The sequence below is a fragment of the Apis laboriosa genome, unplaced genomic scaffold, assembly GCF_014066325.1.
Source record: "Apis laboriosa isolate Shangri-la unplaced genomic scaffold, ASM1406632v1 scaffold111_cov153, whole genome shotgun sequence".
Lineage (NCBI taxonomy): Eukaryota > Metazoa > Arthropoda > Insecta > Hymenoptera > Apidae > Apis > Apis laboriosa.
In genome coordinates this window covers 1-20,561 of record NW_025220849.1, presented here as the reverse complement: position 1 = coordinate 20,561, position 20,561 = coordinate 1, and the positions used below count along the sequence as shown (strand labels likewise).

The 20,561-nt window shown below is 27.9% G+C and overlaps 5 protein-coding genes across 5 annotated transcripts; 2 read left to right on the top strand and 3 right to left on the bottom strand.

The window, feature by feature from the left end:
* The first annotated feature begins 22 nt into the window (after window positions 1-22).
* Window positions 23-8,987, top strand: LOC122711025 (protein giant-like). The gene is made up of 3 exons (XM_043929404.1): window positions 23-563; window positions 5,530-5,681; window positions 7,986-8,987. The coding sequence occupies exons 1-3, from the start codon at window positions 429-431 to the stop codon at window positions 8,947-8,949; spliced, it is 1,251 nt and encodes a 416-aa protein (XP_043785339.1). The 5' UTR covers window positions 23-428; the 3' UTR covers window positions 8,950-8,987.
* A 444-nt stretch (window positions 8,988-9,431) lies between these two features.
* Window positions 9,432-10,722, bottom strand: LOC122711123 (zinc finger protein 511). Its single transcript, XM_043929583.1, has 3 exons — window positions 10,507-10,722; window positions 10,149-10,350; window positions 9,432-10,083 (listed from the first exon to the last, which is right to left on the bottom strand). The coding sequence occupies exons 1-3, from the start codon at window positions 10,644-10,646 to the stop codon at window positions 9,640-9,642; spliced, it is 786 nt and encodes a 261-aa protein (XP_043785518.1). The 5' UTR covers window positions 10,647-10,722; the 3' UTR covers window positions 9,432-9,639.
* A 531-nt stretch (window positions 10,723-11,253) lies between these two features.
* LOC122711054 lies at window positions 11,254-18,980 on the bottom strand. The gene is made up of 3 exons (XM_043929454.1): window positions 18,831-18,980; window positions 18,706-18,771; window positions 11,254-11,369 (listed from the first exon to the last, which is right to left on the bottom strand). The coding sequence occupies exons 1-3, from the start codon at window positions 18,924-18,926 to the stop codon at window positions 11,277-11,279; spliced, it is 255 nt and encodes an 84-aa protein (XP_043785389.1). The 5' UTR covers window positions 18,927-18,980; the 3' UTR covers window positions 11,254-11,276.
* On the bottom strand, window positions 11,847-15,058 carry LOC122711034 (trichohyalin-like). Its single transcript, XM_043929430.1, has one exon. The coding sequence runs from the start codon at window positions 14,721-14,723 to the stop codon at window positions 11,940-11,942; it is 2,784 nt and encodes a 927-aa protein (XP_043785365.1). The 5' UTR covers window positions 14,724-15,058; the 3' UTR covers window positions 11,847-11,939.
* On the top strand, window positions 17,368-18,326 carry LOC122711044 (shematrin-like protein 1). The gene is made up of 3 exons (XM_043929442.1): window positions 17,368-17,379; window positions 17,527-17,738; window positions 18,173-18,326. The coding sequence occupies exons 1-3, from the start codon at window positions 17,368-17,370 to the stop codon at window positions 18,324-18,326; spliced, it is 378 nt and encodes a 125-aa protein (XP_043785377.1).
* Window positions 18,981-20,561: the final 1,581 nt, after the last annotated feature.

Genomic DNA, 20,561 nt, shown 5'->3' with positions numbered 1-20,561 from the left:
CGATAAATACAAAATTTATTCGAATCAATTTTCATTAAAATTATTACTTAGAATCAAATGCTTTATTTTAACCCGAGATATTTAAGAAATCTTTCAGGATACCATCATGAATTCGATCAACGACCAATGCAAGGGGTTCCTCCTCGAGGTCACGCTTTTCGGATTTAGCGGCCCACAAATTGCGGCCTTTTGACACACATTTTCGAAACGCTATTTCCCCACCGTGCGTTTACCGTTAGCTAGGCTATGCGTCCTCCTCCGAGACGAGCAAACGTGGACACAATGTGTATTCTACTATATCAGGATGTCACAATGTAGAAAGGGGGTTGTGCAGCCCCTTCTTTCGACGTTATTACGGAAGGGTTGGCCTGCTCCTGCATCTGCACCCTGTATCCACCCACGCGGCCACTGGCTATTGGCCATATGACATGCTGACCAACATCCCGATGTTTTCAAAAGACCGACTCTCAACCTTGCCTCGCTTGGACCAATCTCTAAGAAAATATATTCTTCTGTTCACCTTGTCGATGCGTCCAAGTGGTGGGCGTTGCGCGGTTATGAATGTAAGTATTTGACAATACTATTGAATATAAATTTGAGTTATTTTTTGGAAAATAGAATTGTACTGAGAAAAGAATATGAAGAAAATAGAAGGACGAACGAAATGAGAACCTGAAGAACAGTCAACTCTTGCGGGGAATGACGCGGAATGTTATCAGACTTGCGCAGAATCTACGGGACCTAGATTCATTAAGTTCCCATATCGTAGGATCCGTGATGAAAGTGTAATCACACGAAAATTTTAGAGATAGGTTATTGTATTCTTTAATATAATTTTTAGAATTTTTGTCAAAATAAACAAAGAAAGAAACAAATCTATTAGACAAGGTTTATAAAACAATCACGCCAAATTGAGCATTATAAATTTGAAAAATTATTTTTTAAATATTTAATTGGAAATTAATAGTTTAAAAAATTATTATTTTCAATTCGGTAGCATTATGATTTATTATATGATAAAAATAAATCAAAAATATAGTAATCGGTACAAATATCCTATTTGAAGAAATTTTCGAAGTCATCAAAATTAACGGAGAAAATTTGGAAGCTATCGTAAAAAGAAGAAAAAAATCGAAAAAGCAAAAAAAAATTTGTATACCAGGAAAGACCAAGGGTAAGAAAAAATTTTTTTTTTTTTGCAACTAATATATACCATTTCCAAAGTCAGACGAAGTTAATCCGTTGCGCCATAATGGAGTTTAAATCTTCCCTACTCTCTCTCTTACTTCACCCATTATAAAGCATCCCTGACAAAATGTACGTAATAAAACCAAGTGACAGTATTTTTATTAGTTATGAAAAGTACACAGAAAATTCAGCAATAGTTATTGCATTATGCGTATGTACCTGGCATAAGTAAGGGAAAAATAAGAGAGAAAACCATTACTATTTATGACTGTCCTGCCCTTTATTTAATACCGTTGTATTTGCAACCGAAATGAAAGTACCGGTTGCTTTATTACGGTCTTCCGCAATAATCATGTCTTCTTTCTTTCTATCGCATTGCATTGCATCCTGGTAAGTTTTATTCATCATTCGCAATTTTTTTTTTATAAAAATTATCAGTATATTTATATATTTTTGTATATTTAATTGATTAAGTATAGGAATGATAACGTAAAAAAATTATAAAAGTAAAAAAAAAAAAAAAAAGATTAAAAAAAGGAGCTGACCTTGGTGCAGGTATGAAAATATTTTTTGTTTCTGAAATGGCGAAGAAAAAAATAAAAAAAAATAATCGAAAGTGAAATATGGAGAGAAAAGAAAGTAGTTGAAAATCGTCGACAAAATAAAAATGAACAAAATGGAAAAATCTTTTTGCATTTCAAAAAAAATTTCTCGAAAAATGATATGCAAATGCTTTTGGTGTTCACTTTCTTTGAGAAAGAAATTTTCAACTCTTTACCGTAGGGCTTAGTAATCGGACACCAAACAATCTGTTCTCAAAAGTTTTTGTGCTTTTGCCATTATGGTTCGTTTATTTTCAATTTTCACATGGCTTCAGTGCTTTGGAAAAATCTTATGATCGATGAATATTTAGATTTTTATATATATTCTAATAATAATATATATATATATATATATAAAATTAATAGTTCTTCTCTAAGTTAGATTTTTCCAATCCTTATTTCACTATTTTATATATTTTTTTTATTTTAAAATTCTATCAGAAAATTATTACAATCAAAAATAGAAGAAATTGAAAGAATTTATAAATTTCTTATTTTAATCGTACTTTCGAAAAGTAAAATTGATGTAAAATTTGGAAGGAATTAGAAGAGGGGGATTAGATTTTAAATCTAAAATTTTAGCTTTGGATATTTATTAGTATTTTTCCAAAATGTAAATTAAAATTTTCGATAAATAAATATAGTCCACATCGTTATTAATGCAAAATTTGTCTTCATATTACGCGTCATCAAGTAGAATAAAATAATTAATAATATAATAGAATACCGGTACCAGTTTAAATACAGTTTGTGTTTTAAATACTGTTTTAAATCCATTGTTACAACTTTGGTAGCCCAAAGAATATTTTATTGAAAATTCGGTATAAGAATTTCTAGTAATACATATTTACAGGTATATGCACTTTCTATAAATAACATATTTATTACAATACATCAATAAAACTAACTTTAAAATAAATCATTAAATAATATTTTCAAAATTAAGGTATTTAAAATACTGTACTTCTTTATTATGCAGCAAGTATTTAAAACTATAACTGTATTGTTGAATAAAGATAGAAAAATATGGTAACTGGTAAGTTTGGGTTATATATTTTCCTTACCACAAACAAACAACCAGTTAGAACAATTATTAGTCAATATTTTATGCTTATTAATGGTAGGACCATTAGTATTATAACCACATCAGCTACTTGACACTCAAAGAGCACGATTATTACTACAAAGACAATTATGTTTCTATATAAATATATTTTTTAATTTTCATTCTTTACTTTTAATAATAAAGTTTATTACTTTATCATTATTTATATTAAATAAAAAAAATAGCGCAATTTGGATAACATTTCAAAAATCTATTTTAATTCAAATTAGAAATTATTTATTATTTCCAATATCTTTTATTACCTAAACCTTTTATTACTTACTTATCTTTTATTACCTATTTATTCCCACGAAAAGTTTTCACGAAAAGTTTTCCCCAAAAGTTTTCTTTCGTTAACAAGTTACTTTTCCAGAAATTTCCTCAAATCCCTGCAATCTTTGTCGCAAATAAGACGTATCGGTAGATGTTTATACCATAAAGTATTCACTTAAAACCATCTTAGAAAAAAAAACTATTCAAGGAATAAAATTCTTTTTCGAAAAATCTGTCCAAAGACGTGTCATCGCGATATAATGAATGAAATAAGAAAATTCCTGTGGAAAGAAAAAGTTCCTGCGGGAAAGGCATGCATGAAGACCGGAAATAAGCAAATCTCGAAAATCTGTTGGCAAAACTTGGCCGGTGGTCTCGTCGCAAGATAAATTGAAAAATAATTACGTCTTAATGCTTCTCTAGCTATTATGTTCTATCTCTCTTTTTTTTTTTTTTTTTNNTTTTTTTTTTTTTTTTTTGAAAAAGCCTTAGTATTGAATTCTATTAAAAGGACTAATGTCTGTTCGAAAACGAAGTCATATCCTGAGATCTCCTACTGAGGGAAATAGTAAATTTCTTTCTTTTCAAAATTCTTTATAATATTATTAATATTATAATATTAAAATATTATAATATATATTATAATATAAATAATATTAAAATTAAAATTTATTTTCTGTATGAAAATTGGAAAAATGAAGAAAAAAATTATTTTACAGTATATTATTTTTTTTATAAAAATATAGGGAATCATATAAAATTGTTTTCTAAAATTGTTGCAAATATTGCCTTATATTTTTTTTAAATTAAATAAATTAACTTGTGATAACTGGAAATTTATCATTTTGAATAATTATAAAGACAATATATTGGATAATAATCTATATAGGCAATTTGCAACAATAATAAAGTTCATTACTATTTTTATAGAATAGAATTATTAATTTTTTTATTAATTATTTAAAAATTAATAAATTTAATTGTCGATCATTTCACGAGAGGAATTTAATTAAACTAATATAAATGAATTTGCTATAATGAATGTACCAAGTTTCGTCTTTGTATAAAATTGCATTGAAACCGAGGATTACAAATTTAACGATCGGTATATCCAAAATATGAAATGATTATATAAAATTTTATTGTAGATTAGACAAACAGTTACACCTTTTACCTACCTAATTTTGTAAATATTCCTGCATAATACAATACATTCTATGTTTTCAACACCGCACAATACATTGGTATGTTATGACTATACCTATTTCAAAATATTGAAATTTTACCATAAGGTTTAAATAAAAATAAATTATTTTTATGTGTATTGAAATGGCTTTTATTATAGTTAAATTTTTCTTTTGCTTAAATAAAAATATTTTTTTTTTCTATTTGAATTAAAGAACAAAATGGAAAAAAACAATTGAAAAATTTAATTTATTTAAATTATAAGCAATTTAAGCTTGCTTTAGATGAAGATAAAAATAAAGGAAGACGATAGTATGATGTAGAGATCGCTATCATCAATATTCGAAAGTTTCAAAATCATTTAATATCTGAATTAATCCCTGATAACAGAAGATAGATGGAAACATTGCGTCAAGTCAATTCCACGAAGTATTATCGTTACAAAATATTATGGTTTTTGAATACTCAAGAAATCTAAAAAAAGTCACAACGATATGTTTGTAAATTATACCTTTTCAAATGTCTTCTACATATTAGTCATAGCCGTTTAACAATCACGTAAATCATAAATTCATTCGATTTAAAGTAACATAAATCAAAATCTATAAATCTTAGAGATCTAATATATCGTTATAATTATATCTATTTAAAATAAAAATTACAAAATTTTTAAAAAGTTTGTTCTTTGAATGTTATTACGATATTTATAACTAACTATTTATAGAAAGTTTACATTCTGCTATGTATATAGACACGTAATACCAAAATAGACAAATTAATGACAAATTAATGATTTCTTATGAAACCAATACATTATGAATTTAAATGATGTATTAAAAAACCTGATAAGATTAAAACAGGATTTGAGAAATTAAATATTTTGAAGATAAACAAACTTTTTGAAATAATAGAACAACTAAAAATGCAATTTAATATAATAAATAATTTAATATAATAAATATCATAAAATGAAGAATCTATACAACTGAACGATCCAACACAAAAATTTGTATCCCATTTCACACTTCGTTCGATTCTCTTTACACGAAAACTGATTACTCACAGCGGAGCAATTTAAAAAATGTCAACGATATCGATGAATTAAGACATTTTCCACGTCGAATCGTCGCGAAGATTCGCATGGACGTACCGTTATATGGTTTGTATATGTTTCAGTGCGGTAGGAGCAGATGCAAATACGTGAATCTATTCATCTGTCGTCAGATGACGACCACGGGAAAAATCGCAAATAACGGGTTGGCCCTGCACCATAGAAATGTGGGTTATGTGGCTAAAGGAGCAAAAATTTGTATACTAGAAAGAAGGCGGTGCGGTTGAATTGAGCGCCGGGATGCTTTTCTATAGGTGACACGGCATTTTAACGGGGCATCGAAAAGAACTAAATTTGGCGTGATCTTGGGACGAAGACATAATGAGTACGCTATATCGAGCATAACTGGACTCCATCGTCGTTCGTCATTTTTTCCCTATTTTTCTCACAGAATTTCTCGAGAGAATTCTCAGGACCAAAAGGACTGGTTGAATCGGTGAATCAAATGGAATCAGTATTACAAGTAGTAAAATTTTGAAATAAACTTTTGAACAAAATTTGTAAAATTAAAAATGCAAGAAGGATAAGAAAAATTCGGAAATCAGTGTGAAAGGAGTGTCATACCGTCTGGGACGAAACTGCTGGACCAATGATAAACTAATGAATTTAGTCACTCCATGAAAATGAATCATTAGTCAACACTGAGTGGAAGAAAACAGCGGGTGTATCTTCCGGTGTTGAGCAATGAAAACTGCCACATGCTGTCCTAACGAGCGCGAACGAAAGAAAGGAATTCATCAAAAAGAGATCATACATCAAATGATCAACGTCAAAGTTCAAAAGTTACAAACAACTTTCCCTTTGCCCTAAAAATTTTGCAAATTTCACTTGGCCGCAACGCTTTCGCCGGTTAATTTATGAGGAAATTTCGCGATTTTCTTGTATAGTTTGCCATCGTAAATCATTGCGACACAGAACCCTTTAACTTTGTGAAAAATTACTTTGTGAAAATAAGAATTGTATGAAAAGGTTATGCAGAGTAATTTTATGCACTATGTCTATACTGTTAATATTATATCTCAGTAGGAGGTCGCAAAACGCACAATTCTTTGACAGAGCAATTGCCACTGGCTTTAGATAGGGTTTAAGAAAAAGGATTTTAGTATGCCAACCGGTAACTGGATTTTTCGACAATCCTGAAACAAATAATAAGTACGATTGCAAGGATTAATTTAGCGGGATTCGATTGTTATACGAGATCAAGAAAATGCTGCAATTTGTTTCGCCTCAGGATGCCACGACAGGTAGTACAGTGGCAAGATCATCATTGGCTACGTAATATTTTTATCTTTTAAATATTTTAAATCGCATACCGGTTGGCATATTAAAATGATAAATAAAATGTTTAAATTAAAGAAAAATCTACCTAAGAAGGAAAATTTAATTATTTTTTGAATTTTAAAATTCAATCCTTTTGTTTTCTTTATTGGTTTTTAATGAATAAAATATCAATTTTTTTGTGATATGTGTATTTTAAGTGAGTGAAATATAAATTACAACAATTAATCAAAATTATTAAACTTAATTTTTATTTTAAAATTACTATATATGTATATACATATGTATTAAATTCTACTACCTTTATCAAACAACCTTCACAGATACGATTTCTGACGAAATTGTTATTCCAATTGCGCGATCATAAATACTCAATACTACTAATTTTCCCGCGTTCATGATTGCGTCTGTGTACAATCACGTGAGCGTGTTGCCCTATAAACATTTTGGGAATAGGAAGTGGTAAACGCGTGCCAGTTCGACCCCCACAGTCATCAGGATCGGCCTCTCCCCACCATTTTCTAAGGAAGTCTCCTCCCTTTGGACCTTACAAGGGTTGTCCACTACTATATAAGCGAAAGTACACCCTCTCTCGTTTTAAACGATTTTGACGGTTCATACTACAAAGATATTTTCGAAAAACCGATTGTATATGTTCGTTAAAAACCGATTTTCTTTCAAACAGTTATCTTTCGAAAATCTTCCTAAAAACGCTTCCAAACTAGAGACAGTGTGTTGTGATATCAGTGACCAGTGTATAACCTTGGATTAATCATTAGGTAAGAGACATTAGTCGTTTACCACGATAGTTACTCGATAAACATAAAAGAATTTCAAACTTGCGTAATTAATGGACGCTAATGTCTATTCGATTACCTACAGTAAAACGATTTCTGTGTAATTTTCATTAAATGATACGACATCAAACACGGTAGAACTCAGTGTTATTTGTTTAATAACTAATTGTAAGTTGTTTTAATTAATGTAATAAGTTTTTTTCAAGAATATGTAAATTCATTTATCGTTGGTTACGTTCTCTTTTCGTTGACAATTTTAATCGTTATTATATATATGCATGAATTTTTATTTATTTTTATTTTAATTTATCACGATCGATATGAATAGTAATATATATAATTAATATCTCGGAGATTAAACGAATTTAAAAATATTTGTACCGTTTTATTTTGAAAATGATTTGATTAAAATAATATTTTAATTTATTTATATTTTTCTGTCTTAGATATTGGAAAATGGAATCTTTCTCCATGCCGTCAATGAACAACATAAAAACGGAATTTAATTCTCAAGAATTGAATACTGAAGCATTTTTCGCCGATGCAATTCTGGATCTTTCTTTCAAGAAACGAAGAACTTCGACTTCCAGCCAACCAAATTCATTAGATTCATATTTAAATTCATCCGCGAGTAGTACGAAACATGATCAAACTAATCATGTTTCAGAATCCGAAACCGAAAGAAATAGTCCTTTTGAAGTTCGAACATTCATGATAACACCACCTTCAGAATCTAATTCTCCGATAAAAATCAAATATGAACCATTTTACGATCATACAGATATGTCAGAGAATAATATCAAAAGTCAACACAGTGATTTCTCCAATTTGCCAATGAATATTCCAATTCCAACTATGTTATCGACATTTCTTAATCAAAACAGTGGCACAGTTAAATCGACAGACATAATTAATATTCCTGCTTCATCGTTAACAACTTCGATGACTTGTTCCAATGAAATTGGATTATCCAATACATCTACAGATAAAGAAAGCAAAAAAGCAGCAAGACCATTTAAAGCTTATCCAAAAGATCCGTTGTCACTCACTGTAGGAGCAGTGGAAATGATATATGATCAAAATTCTAATGAGGCTTATTCCGAATTTCGGAAACGAATGTTAGAATCGGTTAAAAAATCAAACGAAGGAACTAATGTGAAAATGCGAAGAGTTACAAAAAGTCCTGGATTACCAACGAGTACGGTTGATGAAAAAGATGCAGCTTACTGGGAAAGAAGAAGAAGAAATAACGAGGCAGCGAAACGCTCCAGGGACGCTCGAAGAGCAAAAGAAGACGAAATTGCTATCAGAGCAGCTTTCTTAGAACAAGAAAATATTAAACTTAAATATGAACTTGTTGCTCTTAGGAACGAAACAGCTAAACTTAGATGTATGGTTTATTCAACGTAAGTTTAAGATATACTTTATATAAATTTAATTATATAGTTAATTAATATTTTATTAGTATTTAAGACTTAAGTTCTTCTATGCTAATTTTGAAAATTGACTTTTTTTAAAAGTACAAAATTTGTATTATATAATATGTTATTATTTTTTGTAATTTTTTGGTTTTTTCAAAATATTAATACCAAATGTATATTATACATATACATATATGTATATATATAAATGTAAAAATGTTTTCCTAATTTACTATTAAGATTTAATATACTATTAAGATTTAAAAGCTTTGAATTTTTGTGCCATTCAATTCTATTATTATTATTATTCTATACAATTATTATTATTGTTTATAAAGTAACAAACATTATTGTATTTGACAATTATAAATTATTAAGCATTAATAATTAGTAGTACTTAAAATTTAAAAACTTTAAATAAATTTTATACGTACTCTATAAAAATGTTCAATATATTAGAAACAACTCAGGACTAAATTTAAAATTAATGTACATAATCCTATATTGTAATATAGTCATAAATATGTAAATAAATGATAAAATAGAAATTATTTGTAAGTTTGATTGTACATACAAAGATTGTTGTGATATTAAAAATTTATAATAAAAAAATATTAAAAAAATATTAATTATTATAAAATATTTATGTATATATATATATATATATACACTAATATACTCATGAAGCTGGTAATGAATTAGCCAAATCTAACATGTTAGCTGTTTCTAATACATTTTTCTCATTAGTTTGATTTTTAGTAAGTGCTTTTGTATATGATTTTTGAACTTGTCTAGGAATAAAATGTAATGAGTTTGCCCCTGTAATAATATTTGAAGAATTTAATGAACTAGTATTAGAATTTGTTGATGATATATTTTTTGCTGCAGCTGCAAACATTTTAGTCTTTTGATTTTTATTTAATTGTATTTTTTTGGATTTTCGTTCTTTTTTTTCATATTCGGGTTCATCAATATCCATTTTATCTTTTGATTTATCTTTTATACAATGTGAAGTATTATCAAATCTAAAATTCTTAGGAAATTTATGTATATTGATACAATGATCCTTTCTTTCAAGTGCATTATTAAATTTCAAATCACACTCCGAAACATAACATTGATACTGAAAAGATGCAAATATTTATAAATATTTTGATAAAAATAATGTATAATAGCATTTATATTTACCATTGATTTCTTCATGGATAAAACTTGAAAGAAACTATCATGTGTTTCTTGAATATGAATATCTAATAATCTAGGATTTGGTAAAGATTTTTTACATTCTACACAAACGTATCGATGATTGCTATTATAGTGCATTTCAAAATCAATCAATGTATGAAATATAGCTTTACAACCAGTAACGTAACAAGGAAATTCTCTTATTCTGAAATTAATAAATCATTTTATTAGACAATTTTTCTTTTTAATTTTTACATTCTACAATTCTACTTATAAGGTTTCATTTATAAGGTTAGTTTAGGTTATACATATTCTAGGTTAGAAAGAATAATAAATAAATATTTAATGAATTTTTAGTTACACTTCATGACACAATTCCTCATCATCTTCAACAGTAACACCTTTTCGTTGAAATATTTTACAAGCATTATATGAATCCTCAAAAAATGGATCGTTAATAGGTCTTAATCCTACACCTATGTTTCGTAAAAATTCTTCCATTTTTATAAAATAATTGAATTTTATAAAAAATATAATCTGTAATGTTAATGTTATTTCATATTACACATTTCATAAATTATTTTTTATAAATATAAACACATCTCTAACACTAACATCACGATATATCTGCACTCTAGTGGTGAAATATCTAATTATTTTGACAATAATCAATATTCGAATCATGATTATTGTGCAATTACATTTATTCTCGAAAAATTTTTTCAAAGATGTTAATAAAAAAAAATAAGTCTTCAATTTTTAAATGTAATAAAATAATATTTCAAAATATTACAAAATGAACATTAAAGTATTACTTATTTATTTGTCATACATATATATATAATTTTAACTTATTTATATATATTGTATATAAATAAATAAATAATTTCACAGAGGATGATATGGGATGACAAAGAAGCACAAATTCAGAAAAAAAGGAATTGGTAAGTAAGATATATATCTTTGAATTTTGCATCTGTTATATAGCAATCCATTCTTTTATTAATAATTTAGAATAAAATATCTACATAATATCCATTAAATAAATTCAATAATTTTAACAAAAATAAGGAAAAAAAATGTATAAGAATACATTGTAATAAATATAATACAATGTAATAATAATAAATATTATTCGACCAATAGACGGGTCTTCAAATTTTCTAAAATTTCTGTCATTTTATTTTCCAAATCTTTACTCCTTTGCATTTCTTCTCGCTTATCCTGTAACATATCATATTATAAAATATTTTCATTATTATCGTATATTGTAGATTATAAATAGAAAAAGCATATTAAAAAAAATATATTAGATTTCATATTAACAAAATTAAAATTTATTTTTATTTTATAACAATGAATTTTTATTTTCATTTTGTCATTAAAATTTAATGTTTAATTTATTCATAATTTTTTATACATTATTTAATTAATTTACACCACTTAAAAAAATCCAATATATTTTTATATTTTTATATTTTTATATTTGTATTTTTAATAAATAATTCAAATATTCAATTAAAATTTCCATGTTTTTGATACTTCATAATTTGATATTTCATTCTTTCTTAATTAATTTTATAATAAAAATGTCATTTTAATTTTTTCATTCAGATTATAAAGTATGAAATATGATTAAATTCACCTAAGTACTTTTTTTCCATAAAGTATTTTAGAAAATGTATGTTAAATATAATTTTATAAAAAAATTTCATAAAATGATATCGAAATCCACTTGAAATAACTATTGATTTTAATTACAAATAAATCATAAATTTAAAAATTATCAAATTATTACAAAATACTAGGATAACTGATATAACTTATCGATTCGCTGGGACCAATTTGTTCTTGATGCATTTTCATAGCAATAGCACCATTCGAATAATTATTCCCTCTGACTTTCACGCTTTTGCTTTCCGGTTCATTGGAAAATTTCGTCAAACTTTCGTCATAATGATACACGTCCTGTTGCGGTATAGTCAAGCCAATTGCTCTTTTATTCTCAATTCTTTTGTTACTTTCAAAAACTTCGGACAATCTATCGTTTTCTCTTCCATGATTAAAATCATGTATATTTTCATTAAAATCAAAGAAACTATAATTCTCTGTAGGATCAAAAATGATTGATGGATCAGATTTTTGTTGAACATTTTGCATTATTTGATTTTTATCATTTATTTTGTTTTTATCCTCTACAACAGGCTCATTTTTTTCAATATTATGTTTCAAAGATTCAAAATTTTTAAAATGCAATGAATTTGGAATTTGCTGGTTCGAAGAATGTTGTACATCGACATTTGGTCGTTCTGTATTTTTATAATTATTATTGGAAATATATTTATAATGTTCATGAAATTGTGGTAATTCTTTTCCATGGTCATTTTGTTCAAATTTCTTTAGTCCTTTTACTTCAATTTTAAAATGTGTACGATTCGATCTCTCAGCATTTATTGGTTTATTCAATCGTTTCTCAGAAACAATTTTATGTTTATGATCATTCTTAAATCTTTGATAATAAATATCTTCGGGAGAATCATAAATTTTTTGAGTTGAATTATTAAAAATTCTGTTTCTTTGTTGTCTTTCTTCCTTCTTTTTACTAAAAGATTCAGGTTTTTGACGAATATTAGGAATTTCTATACTATCATTATTGTTAAATTTTGCTTGAACAACATTGGTATGAATCGTACTATCTAGAACAAAATCGAATGGTGGTGGCCATATTTGTAGATCCTTTTGTTCGCCTTCGTGAAGTTGTCTTGGCTTTTCCGGAAGACCTATTATTGGTTTTAAATTCTCCTTTTTTGATCGCCATGATTCTTTAAATTTTGAAATCTTCTTCGTTATTCCTGTCTCCAATACATTATTATCTTTTTTTAATTTTTCCATCGATGACGATTTCTCTTTCGCTTTTCTTAATTCTTCAGGAGCAGTTAAATACCGAACAGGAACAATTAAAGGCATATATTTACCAAATTCCATTTCTTCGATCGTTCCTCGTTCTTCGAACTGATTTTTGCTATTCGTTTGAACATTAGTAAAATATTTTTTCGATGGTTCAAAATCGTTTTCATCCTTCCTTTTGGTATCCATATCTTCCTCTAAACTATACTCTTCATATTTATTTCTCGCTGGAATATTCTCCTCTTCTCTTTCATCACTTCTGTCTTCATGATTTTCACGCGAATCTTCCTCCTCTTCCGAGATTTTCTCTTTTGAATTTGAAAATGGAGAGTTATAAATATCTCTCAGTGGCTGATTTCCAAAAAAATTCACGAACCCATCTTCAAACAATTCACGATTGTACAAAGGTTCTCCGTAACTATTACGCAAATCTTCAGGTCGTCTTTGCTCATCATCTTCACTTAATGGCAATGGTTCATTGTATTGTATACTAGTATAATTTTCATTTAACTGAGGCATATTTTTTTTATAAACATCATCATTTTTATAATTTTGGTATCCTTCCTCTTCCTCTTCGCTTTCTTCAGGCTTCTTTGTTTTTTGACTCGTGGAATATTCACGAATCTTCTCTTCATTCTTCTCTCTTGATTGATCTTCTTCCTCTTCTGACTCCTTTCCCTTATCAGTTTCTTCCTCTTCCTTTCTACATTCAGAATGTTGTTCTCCTATTTGTTTTCCTCGATCATCATATTCTTTTCTATCCTCTTCATAATTATAATTATCCTCCTTCTGTCGATTTCTATACCATTCCTGTTCCCTCAATTTTTTAGCCTGTTCCTCCTGCTTACGTTCTAATTCCGTTAACCTATCCTCATACTCCTTCTTCCATCGTGGATCTTCCGTCTGAACCACAACAGTAGTCGAAGGAGGATGCGATCGAACATCCATTCCACTTTGAATCGTTTGATTTTGCACAGTTACTTTCTCTGTCAAATTTTTCCTTCTCATCTGTTGTTCCTTGCGAACAGGGACGATTGGTGCAGGATACGACAGCATAATATCTTGAGGAGGGATCTCAGGCAGGGGTGGTTGAGGTATAGGCTGCAAATCTGGCTGTGGGACAACCGGTAGAGGAATTTTGACTACCAGAGGAGGTCTTGGATCTACCTGGGGTGACTGTGTTGCCGATGATGCAGAGGTTGTTGCAGATGTCGAATTACCATTTCCTCCATGAAACAACGCCTCGTATTGCTGTAATTGGGTTAGCACGCCAGTTCCATTCCCGAAGTTCACTACACCGGTGAATCTAATAGTCTCTCGTTGTCTAGGAGCTGCGGTAGTTGATGACCCATTCGATTGAGTGGAATTCGCTTGAGTGCCAGATGACTGAGTACCTACTCTTGTCTCGTCCGACTCGGTAGCCGGATTGGGCAACGAAGCTATTTGAACAGGGTTTACCGTATAACCAAAAACCTGTGCCAGGCCTGAAAGAATCAGACCTAATGCTCGTTTGTCCCGCGGATTACTTGCGTCTAAAGACTTCTCCCTCGTTTCTTGGATACTTGATGATGGGTTCGAAACAGGCTGATTTTTCCAGTCACTCTTCGCGGACAGAACGAATGCGGTCAGCACACCCAGGTAGCACAGAACGTGGAACATGCTAAGTTTCATCGTTGATGGCTCCTCGATCACTTTCTGTTAGGAAGTTATATTTTATGCATCGAATGATAACGAGGTAGCGAGGTTGAACACCGTGACATCTTCAATTATAGCTTCTTTGAATCGTCGTTACATATTATGTTGAGACTCTTCTCGATCTTCTTATTGGCGAATTCTTCTTTTATAATATCGGTTTTTTTTAAATATGATCGCAAAAATTTGATATGATTAATTATTATGATTTGCAATTAAATTATTATGATTTGGAATTAAATTTCAACGAGGAACATATGAAACAGGAAGACGTATTTCATCGTTTGATAAAGACTAAGTTAAAGAAGAGTACTTTTGTATCACGAGAGCCCGCGAGAACTGGACGACCAGTGTCGCAGCTAAGAGTCGTTAAACGAAACGTCAACTGGCGGGGATGGATTTTTGCATAACATCGGAAAGAAATGTCGAGTTTCACCTCAATTACACAGAACCGCTCGTTGATTTGAGATAACTGAAGCGATACATCGTAATGGAAAAGGAAGGTATTGCACAGAAATCGGATGATAGATAGGATGAGTTGCAATAAATTTGATGCGGATACGAGATAATTTGAATCGCACCTGTAGTTATAAATAATTACATGAATATTCGAATTCTTTTGATAAAAAAAAAATATAATATTTTTAAATGTAATTGAATTCAGCTTGAAAGAATAAGAAAAAAAAAAGAGGAAATACAATTATTTGGATTTGAGGATATATACAAATAAAAATTTTTAAATTTTAAAAGTTCTAAAATCCTTAAATTCTATAATTTTAAAATTCTAAAAATTTTAGATGTCTAAAATTATATTTTCATTTATATCAAATCGTCAAACGATATTCATTAACATTTATACCGTTTTGTTACATCTCTTATACGCATAGCTAATGCTCATCGATTTGTGCAGCTGCATTTAAGAAATATACTTGGAAGAAATTTTTAAAAAGATTGTTTAACTAAACTAGCTAATTCTTCTGACAAAATGATTTATGATATTTTGCATATGCACAAAATCATAGCATATTGTCTTACTTTTCTTTGAAGATTAAAACGATAGAATCAATTTCTTTTGAAACTTTCCACCTTACCCGTTTTAATATCTATTATTTACTATCTATTACATAACATACAAAAACTAACTAATTAAAAATATTCATACAGAGCAACTCAATTGATTATTTCTATAGAACAAGTAAAAATAAAACTATTTCTTATGTACAAAATGTTTCTTATGTTTCTGTTTCGCAAAATAAAATAAATCAACTTACAATAATTAATGAAATTATTCGAACGAAAGTTATATATATAATAAAAATATTCTAAATCAATCGATTAAAAAATAAAACAGTTCCGTATGTAACTTAAGCTCATTTACATTCACTGAATCCAATATGTTTTATACTTATCAAGTATTATATTACAAGAGATAACGATTATATCATTATTCAATAATCTAAGTTTAGATATTTGCTTGACCACACTTTCTTAAGTATGTCGATTATGTCACTTGTTCTCCACTCGGAGAAAGTTCGAGCAAACGGTGTCGCTATTCGATTTCCTGGACCGGTGTGATAAAACCACCTTATAGAGGCTATTATATCAAGGAAGAAGAAAAAATTAACGACATGAGTTTTCAACGATAGGAATTGGTAGAAGGTTCAGATCTTTATGTAATCGAGTTCCTGTCGTTTCGTTTGACTCTTCGAATAGTAGTCGATTCGCTTCAAATGCGTTTCGATCGAGCATCGTATCTAATAATTAAGTTAATAACTTAATTATCTCATCAGATTAATGATATAATGCGTAAATCTTTTGAGAACGTTCTCAGGTTTGAATATTCGTCTCATTATCTCGATTCTTTCGTAAATAATAGCGGATGACAAACATTATAGTAGCTAGTGTATTTTACAATCGACGAAATTACCGTGAAATTGTTATAGGATACATGCGATATTCGCATGATGATTGTTTAGATGTAATTGCGCTTGATTATTAGTTAGATAAAGATACAGTTTTTAACTTTGGAAAAGATAGTATTTGGAAAAAGTATGTTTTGGTGAATAGAAATGTATGGTTTTTTTTATCAACTTATGAAAGAAATTGATTTAATTGATTGTAAGCGAGAAGAAAAAAATAGAAAAAAAATTTTCCTTTGAACAATGTTTATATATAAATGAAATTGGAATTCTTTAAATCATATTTCTTCTATTCCAAATATTTGTCTATTCCAAATAAATATATAAAATAAATAAATAAGAAACGGATAGCCTGTAAATAAATATTTTCTACAAGAAACTAGCCTGATAAAATTTTTTTCTGAAACTCAATGGTAATCTTCATAATCAATGACCAAAACAATAAAACCAGATTTCGATTACATGATATTTCTATTGGGAATTCTGTGCTTTCCTCAATCCAGATGAATCTATTATCGATGCAACTCGTTACGAGATGCAATGATTCCATAGATGGAAAGCGTATCAGAGACTAGTTTGTTCGTTAGAAAATGTGGATCCAGAATTGAGTATATATAACCTGACAAACAAATTCCAAAGTATATCGGGTATAAAAGTACTGTTCATTCTATAGGTCACACAGTTGGTTGTCAGTTAAGCTTAACATGAATTTTCTGGTAAGAATAATTTTATGTCAAGAAAATTTAAAAAATTTAAAAATCTATTTCATTTTATTTCAAATTTGTTTCATTGAATTAATGTATCATCAGTTTTTTTTAATTTGTTCGGAAGAGTGCTTTGGTGACATTAGATAAACATTTTAGTCGTTGCTGTTTTTGACCATTCTTGCTTTGGGGGTAGCTACTACTATACCTTCAACTAGCATCTCTGAAAAATCGACGAGCGACATAGTGCAAAAAATAATTGCCGATAATCAAGCGCAACCGAATTCTCAGGATGAAATTGGCGAAAAAAAAGTGACGAAAAGAAGTTACGGTTGGAGTCCGTGGAATTATTATAATTATGGTTGGCCCTGGTATGTAGATTTTCGCAAGAAATTTTGCAATCTTAAATTTTGCGGAAAAAATAACCGTTTGCTTCAAAGATTCTTACAGATTTTGTAATAGGAAGTTAAATATTTTGCATGATTAATTTCCTGCTCTTTTAAAAATATTTGTGTATTTTAATTTAATTTTTAATCATTTGAGACTATAATAAAAAAAATAAAAATTTTAATGAATAAGTATGATTTAATAAAAAAATTTTTGATAACCTGTACAATCAATGTTTGTACAAATAATAAAAAATTTTAATTTTAAAATATTTTAAAATAATAAAATTATTATGATACATATATTTATTTATAATATATACAATCTTCATTTTTTTTACAAGAATATCTGAAGTAATATAAAAGAATGAAAATAATAATGTTTTTTGTATAAAAATATATATAAAATATCATTTTAGGTATGCCATAGGATGGTATCCAGGTTGGCCATATTATGGTCATGGATTTGGTTATGGTGGATATGGGCATGGATATGGTGGATATGGTGGATATGGTGGATATGGTGGATATATTGGATATCGTGGATACGGCGGATGGTACAAAGGATGGTAAATTGGAAAAAAATCATTTAAGATGTTTCCATAATTTTATAATACACAATTCTTCTTATTACTTAAATTTTTGCACTAATCAAGTATACATTAATTTAATTTAAATTTGTAATGATACATTGAGTATCATGTACATTACAATTTTAAGACTGAAATAACACAACTTTGGATACCCAAATAATATAAATAAATAAAATATATATAATTTACATAGTAAAATAATTTCACTCAATATTTGTCTGATTTTATCATTCAATTTTGTTCTTTAAATTATTCATCGTATTCATCATATTAACTATATAATTATTATTCATGATGTTTATCAATAAAAAAAAAACGGAATTACATATTACAAAAGGAATGAAATAATTTACACATACCCTTAAACGTTTCCTTATATAAGTTGACAATATTTCTTCACAAATAGTCAAATTTTTATCTGTATCCTGTAGAATAAATAATTATAATAGGTTTGAAAAACAATTTTTTAATGCTTGCAATCAACCTTTAAAATAGTTGTCAGCTCTTTGATCTTCTGTAGTTTAACTTGTTGTTGCTCGGATAAATTATTGCACACTCGTTGTGAATTAGTTGCGTACATTTCAAAACGCAATAGAAAACGTATTACTTTTTTCACTTTCGCGTTCGCAATCCATAATACTTGTGCACTCGAATATTTTACATGTACCTGATATGCAGTATAGTGTTGCTTAGATACAAAAGAAACAACAAAGACTTTATTGGATTTCTCTATAATGATTTCATATAATTTGGATTGATTTAGAGATAATTGAATTTTTTTAACCTATTAATATATAAAAACACACAATATATTTGTAATTTATTTTATATTTTTCATTTTTAACATCTGTTGCATTGAAGAAATCTGTAATATATAATGGATAATCTATTTTATCGACAAGAAGTTTATTATTTTGTTACTACAGATAGAATACAAAGAGTACATACAGAAAATTCCCATATGTAATCTATGACAAAAGAAAAACATGACCTGTGGAACTTTATGTCACACATTTAAAAAAATTGATTTCAAAACAAAAAAAAAATATTTATTATAGTCCATACGATAAGTTTATATAGAAACTACATTTACCTCATCATCGAAAGATAAAAATAAAAAATATTTACACATACGCTATGAATCTTCATTGAATAAGATCGCAAAAAAAAAAATTTGGTGTCCTACAACTCAGTGATAAATAAGGTAAGAAATTAATCTGATAGACAATACATATATACAACAAATGCAATATATTCTAAATTTAATTTATTATTAATATAACAATTAAAAATATGAAAAAACATTTCTCATGAATAATGCGTAATATTAGATTAGTAAAACATTCAATCACTAATGCTTTGCAAAACAAAAAACAAAAAATAGCAAAAAAAATTTAATATGCAATATCACAATCAAATTGCTATATAATTATACGAGACATAAATATATTATTTTATATATATATCAATATTACATATATTTATTATCATTAAAATATAAAATATTGATAATTAAAAAATTAAAAAAGTAAAAATAAAATAAAATATATTCATACACAGAAAGAACTAAATGAACATTCATAAATATTCGGAAAATAGCGCCATCACTAGTGTGTTACAAGAACATAAAAAAAAAGTACCGACAAGAAACAAATTAATGAGACATCTTACGGGATTCTCTAAACTAAATTTTGAAAATCGACCAACAAATATAACAACAACGCCATCTACTAAACTACATTCAAACTACATACACAATATTATCTTTTAAAGATATATATATATATATCTTTAAAAGATAATATTTTTCACTACATATACATATATATATATATATATATATATATATAATATCTTATAATTTTCAATTTTAAATATTGAAACGAAAATATTATTAACCACAATCTTCAACAAATAAAAAATTAATCACCAAAAATATAATCGCGCTCGCAGCCAATTAGCTCATATTATTTCCTATAAAATATATAATTGTATCAACAATATATAAATATATAATTGCAATGATAAAATTATATATTGTATATTAAATAAATATGATTTCCCGGGTCTCACCGCTTGGAGGTTGCTGCGAATTGGAGACCCACCCTAACCACGACGTCCCATCCACCCTCCTTTTGCACGAAGGTTTAATTAAAATAAATAAATTCTCCATTTGATGTGCGTTCGCAAAACGTTCAAACTTTTGATCGTTGTG

Coding starts and splice junctions, on each gene's coding strand:
- LOC122711025 (XM_043929404.1), top strand. CDS start 429: ATGCTGACCAACATCCCGATGTTTTCAAAAGACCGACTCTCAACCTTG. Junction 564..5,529: donor GGCGTTGCGCGGTTATGAAT/GTAAGTATTTGA, acceptor TATATGTTTCAG/TGCGGTAGGAGCAGATGCAA. Junction 5,682..7,985: donor TGTATACTAGAAAGAAGGCG/GTGCGGTTGAAT, acceptor TTTCTGTCTTAG/ATATTGGAAAATGGAATCTT.
- LOC122711123 (XM_043929583.1), bottom strand. CDS start 10,646: ATGGAAGAATTTTTACGAAACATAGGTGTAGGATTAAGACCTATTAAC. Junction 10,351..10,506: donor GAGGAATTGTGTCATGAAGT/GTAACTAAAAAT, acceptor TATTAATTTCAG/AATAAGAGAATTTCCTTGTT. Junction 10,084..10,148: donor TATCCATGAAGAAATCAATG/GTAAATATAAAT, acceptor GCATCTTTTCAG/TATCAATGTTATGTTTCGGA.
- LOC122711034 (XM_043929430.1), bottom strand. CDS start 14,723: ATGAAACTTAGCATGTTCCACGTTCTGTGCTACCTGGGTGTGCTGACC.
- LOC122711044 (XM_043929442.1), top strand. Junction 17,739..18,172: donor TATAATTATGGTTGGCCCTG/GTATGTAGATTT, acceptor ATATCATTTTAG/GTATGCCATAGGATGGTATC.
- LOC122711054 (XM_043929454.1), bottom strand. CDS start 18,926: ATGTACGCAACTAATTCACAACGAGTGTGCAATAATTTATCCGAGCAA. Junction 18,772..18,830: donor AGCTGACAACTATTTTAAAG/GTTGATTGCAAG, acceptor TTTATTCTACAG/GATACAGATAAAAATTTGAC. Junction 11,370..18,705: donor ATATAAGGAAACGTTTAAGG/GTATGTGTAAAT, acceptor GATATGTTACAG/GATAAGCGAGAAGAAATGCA.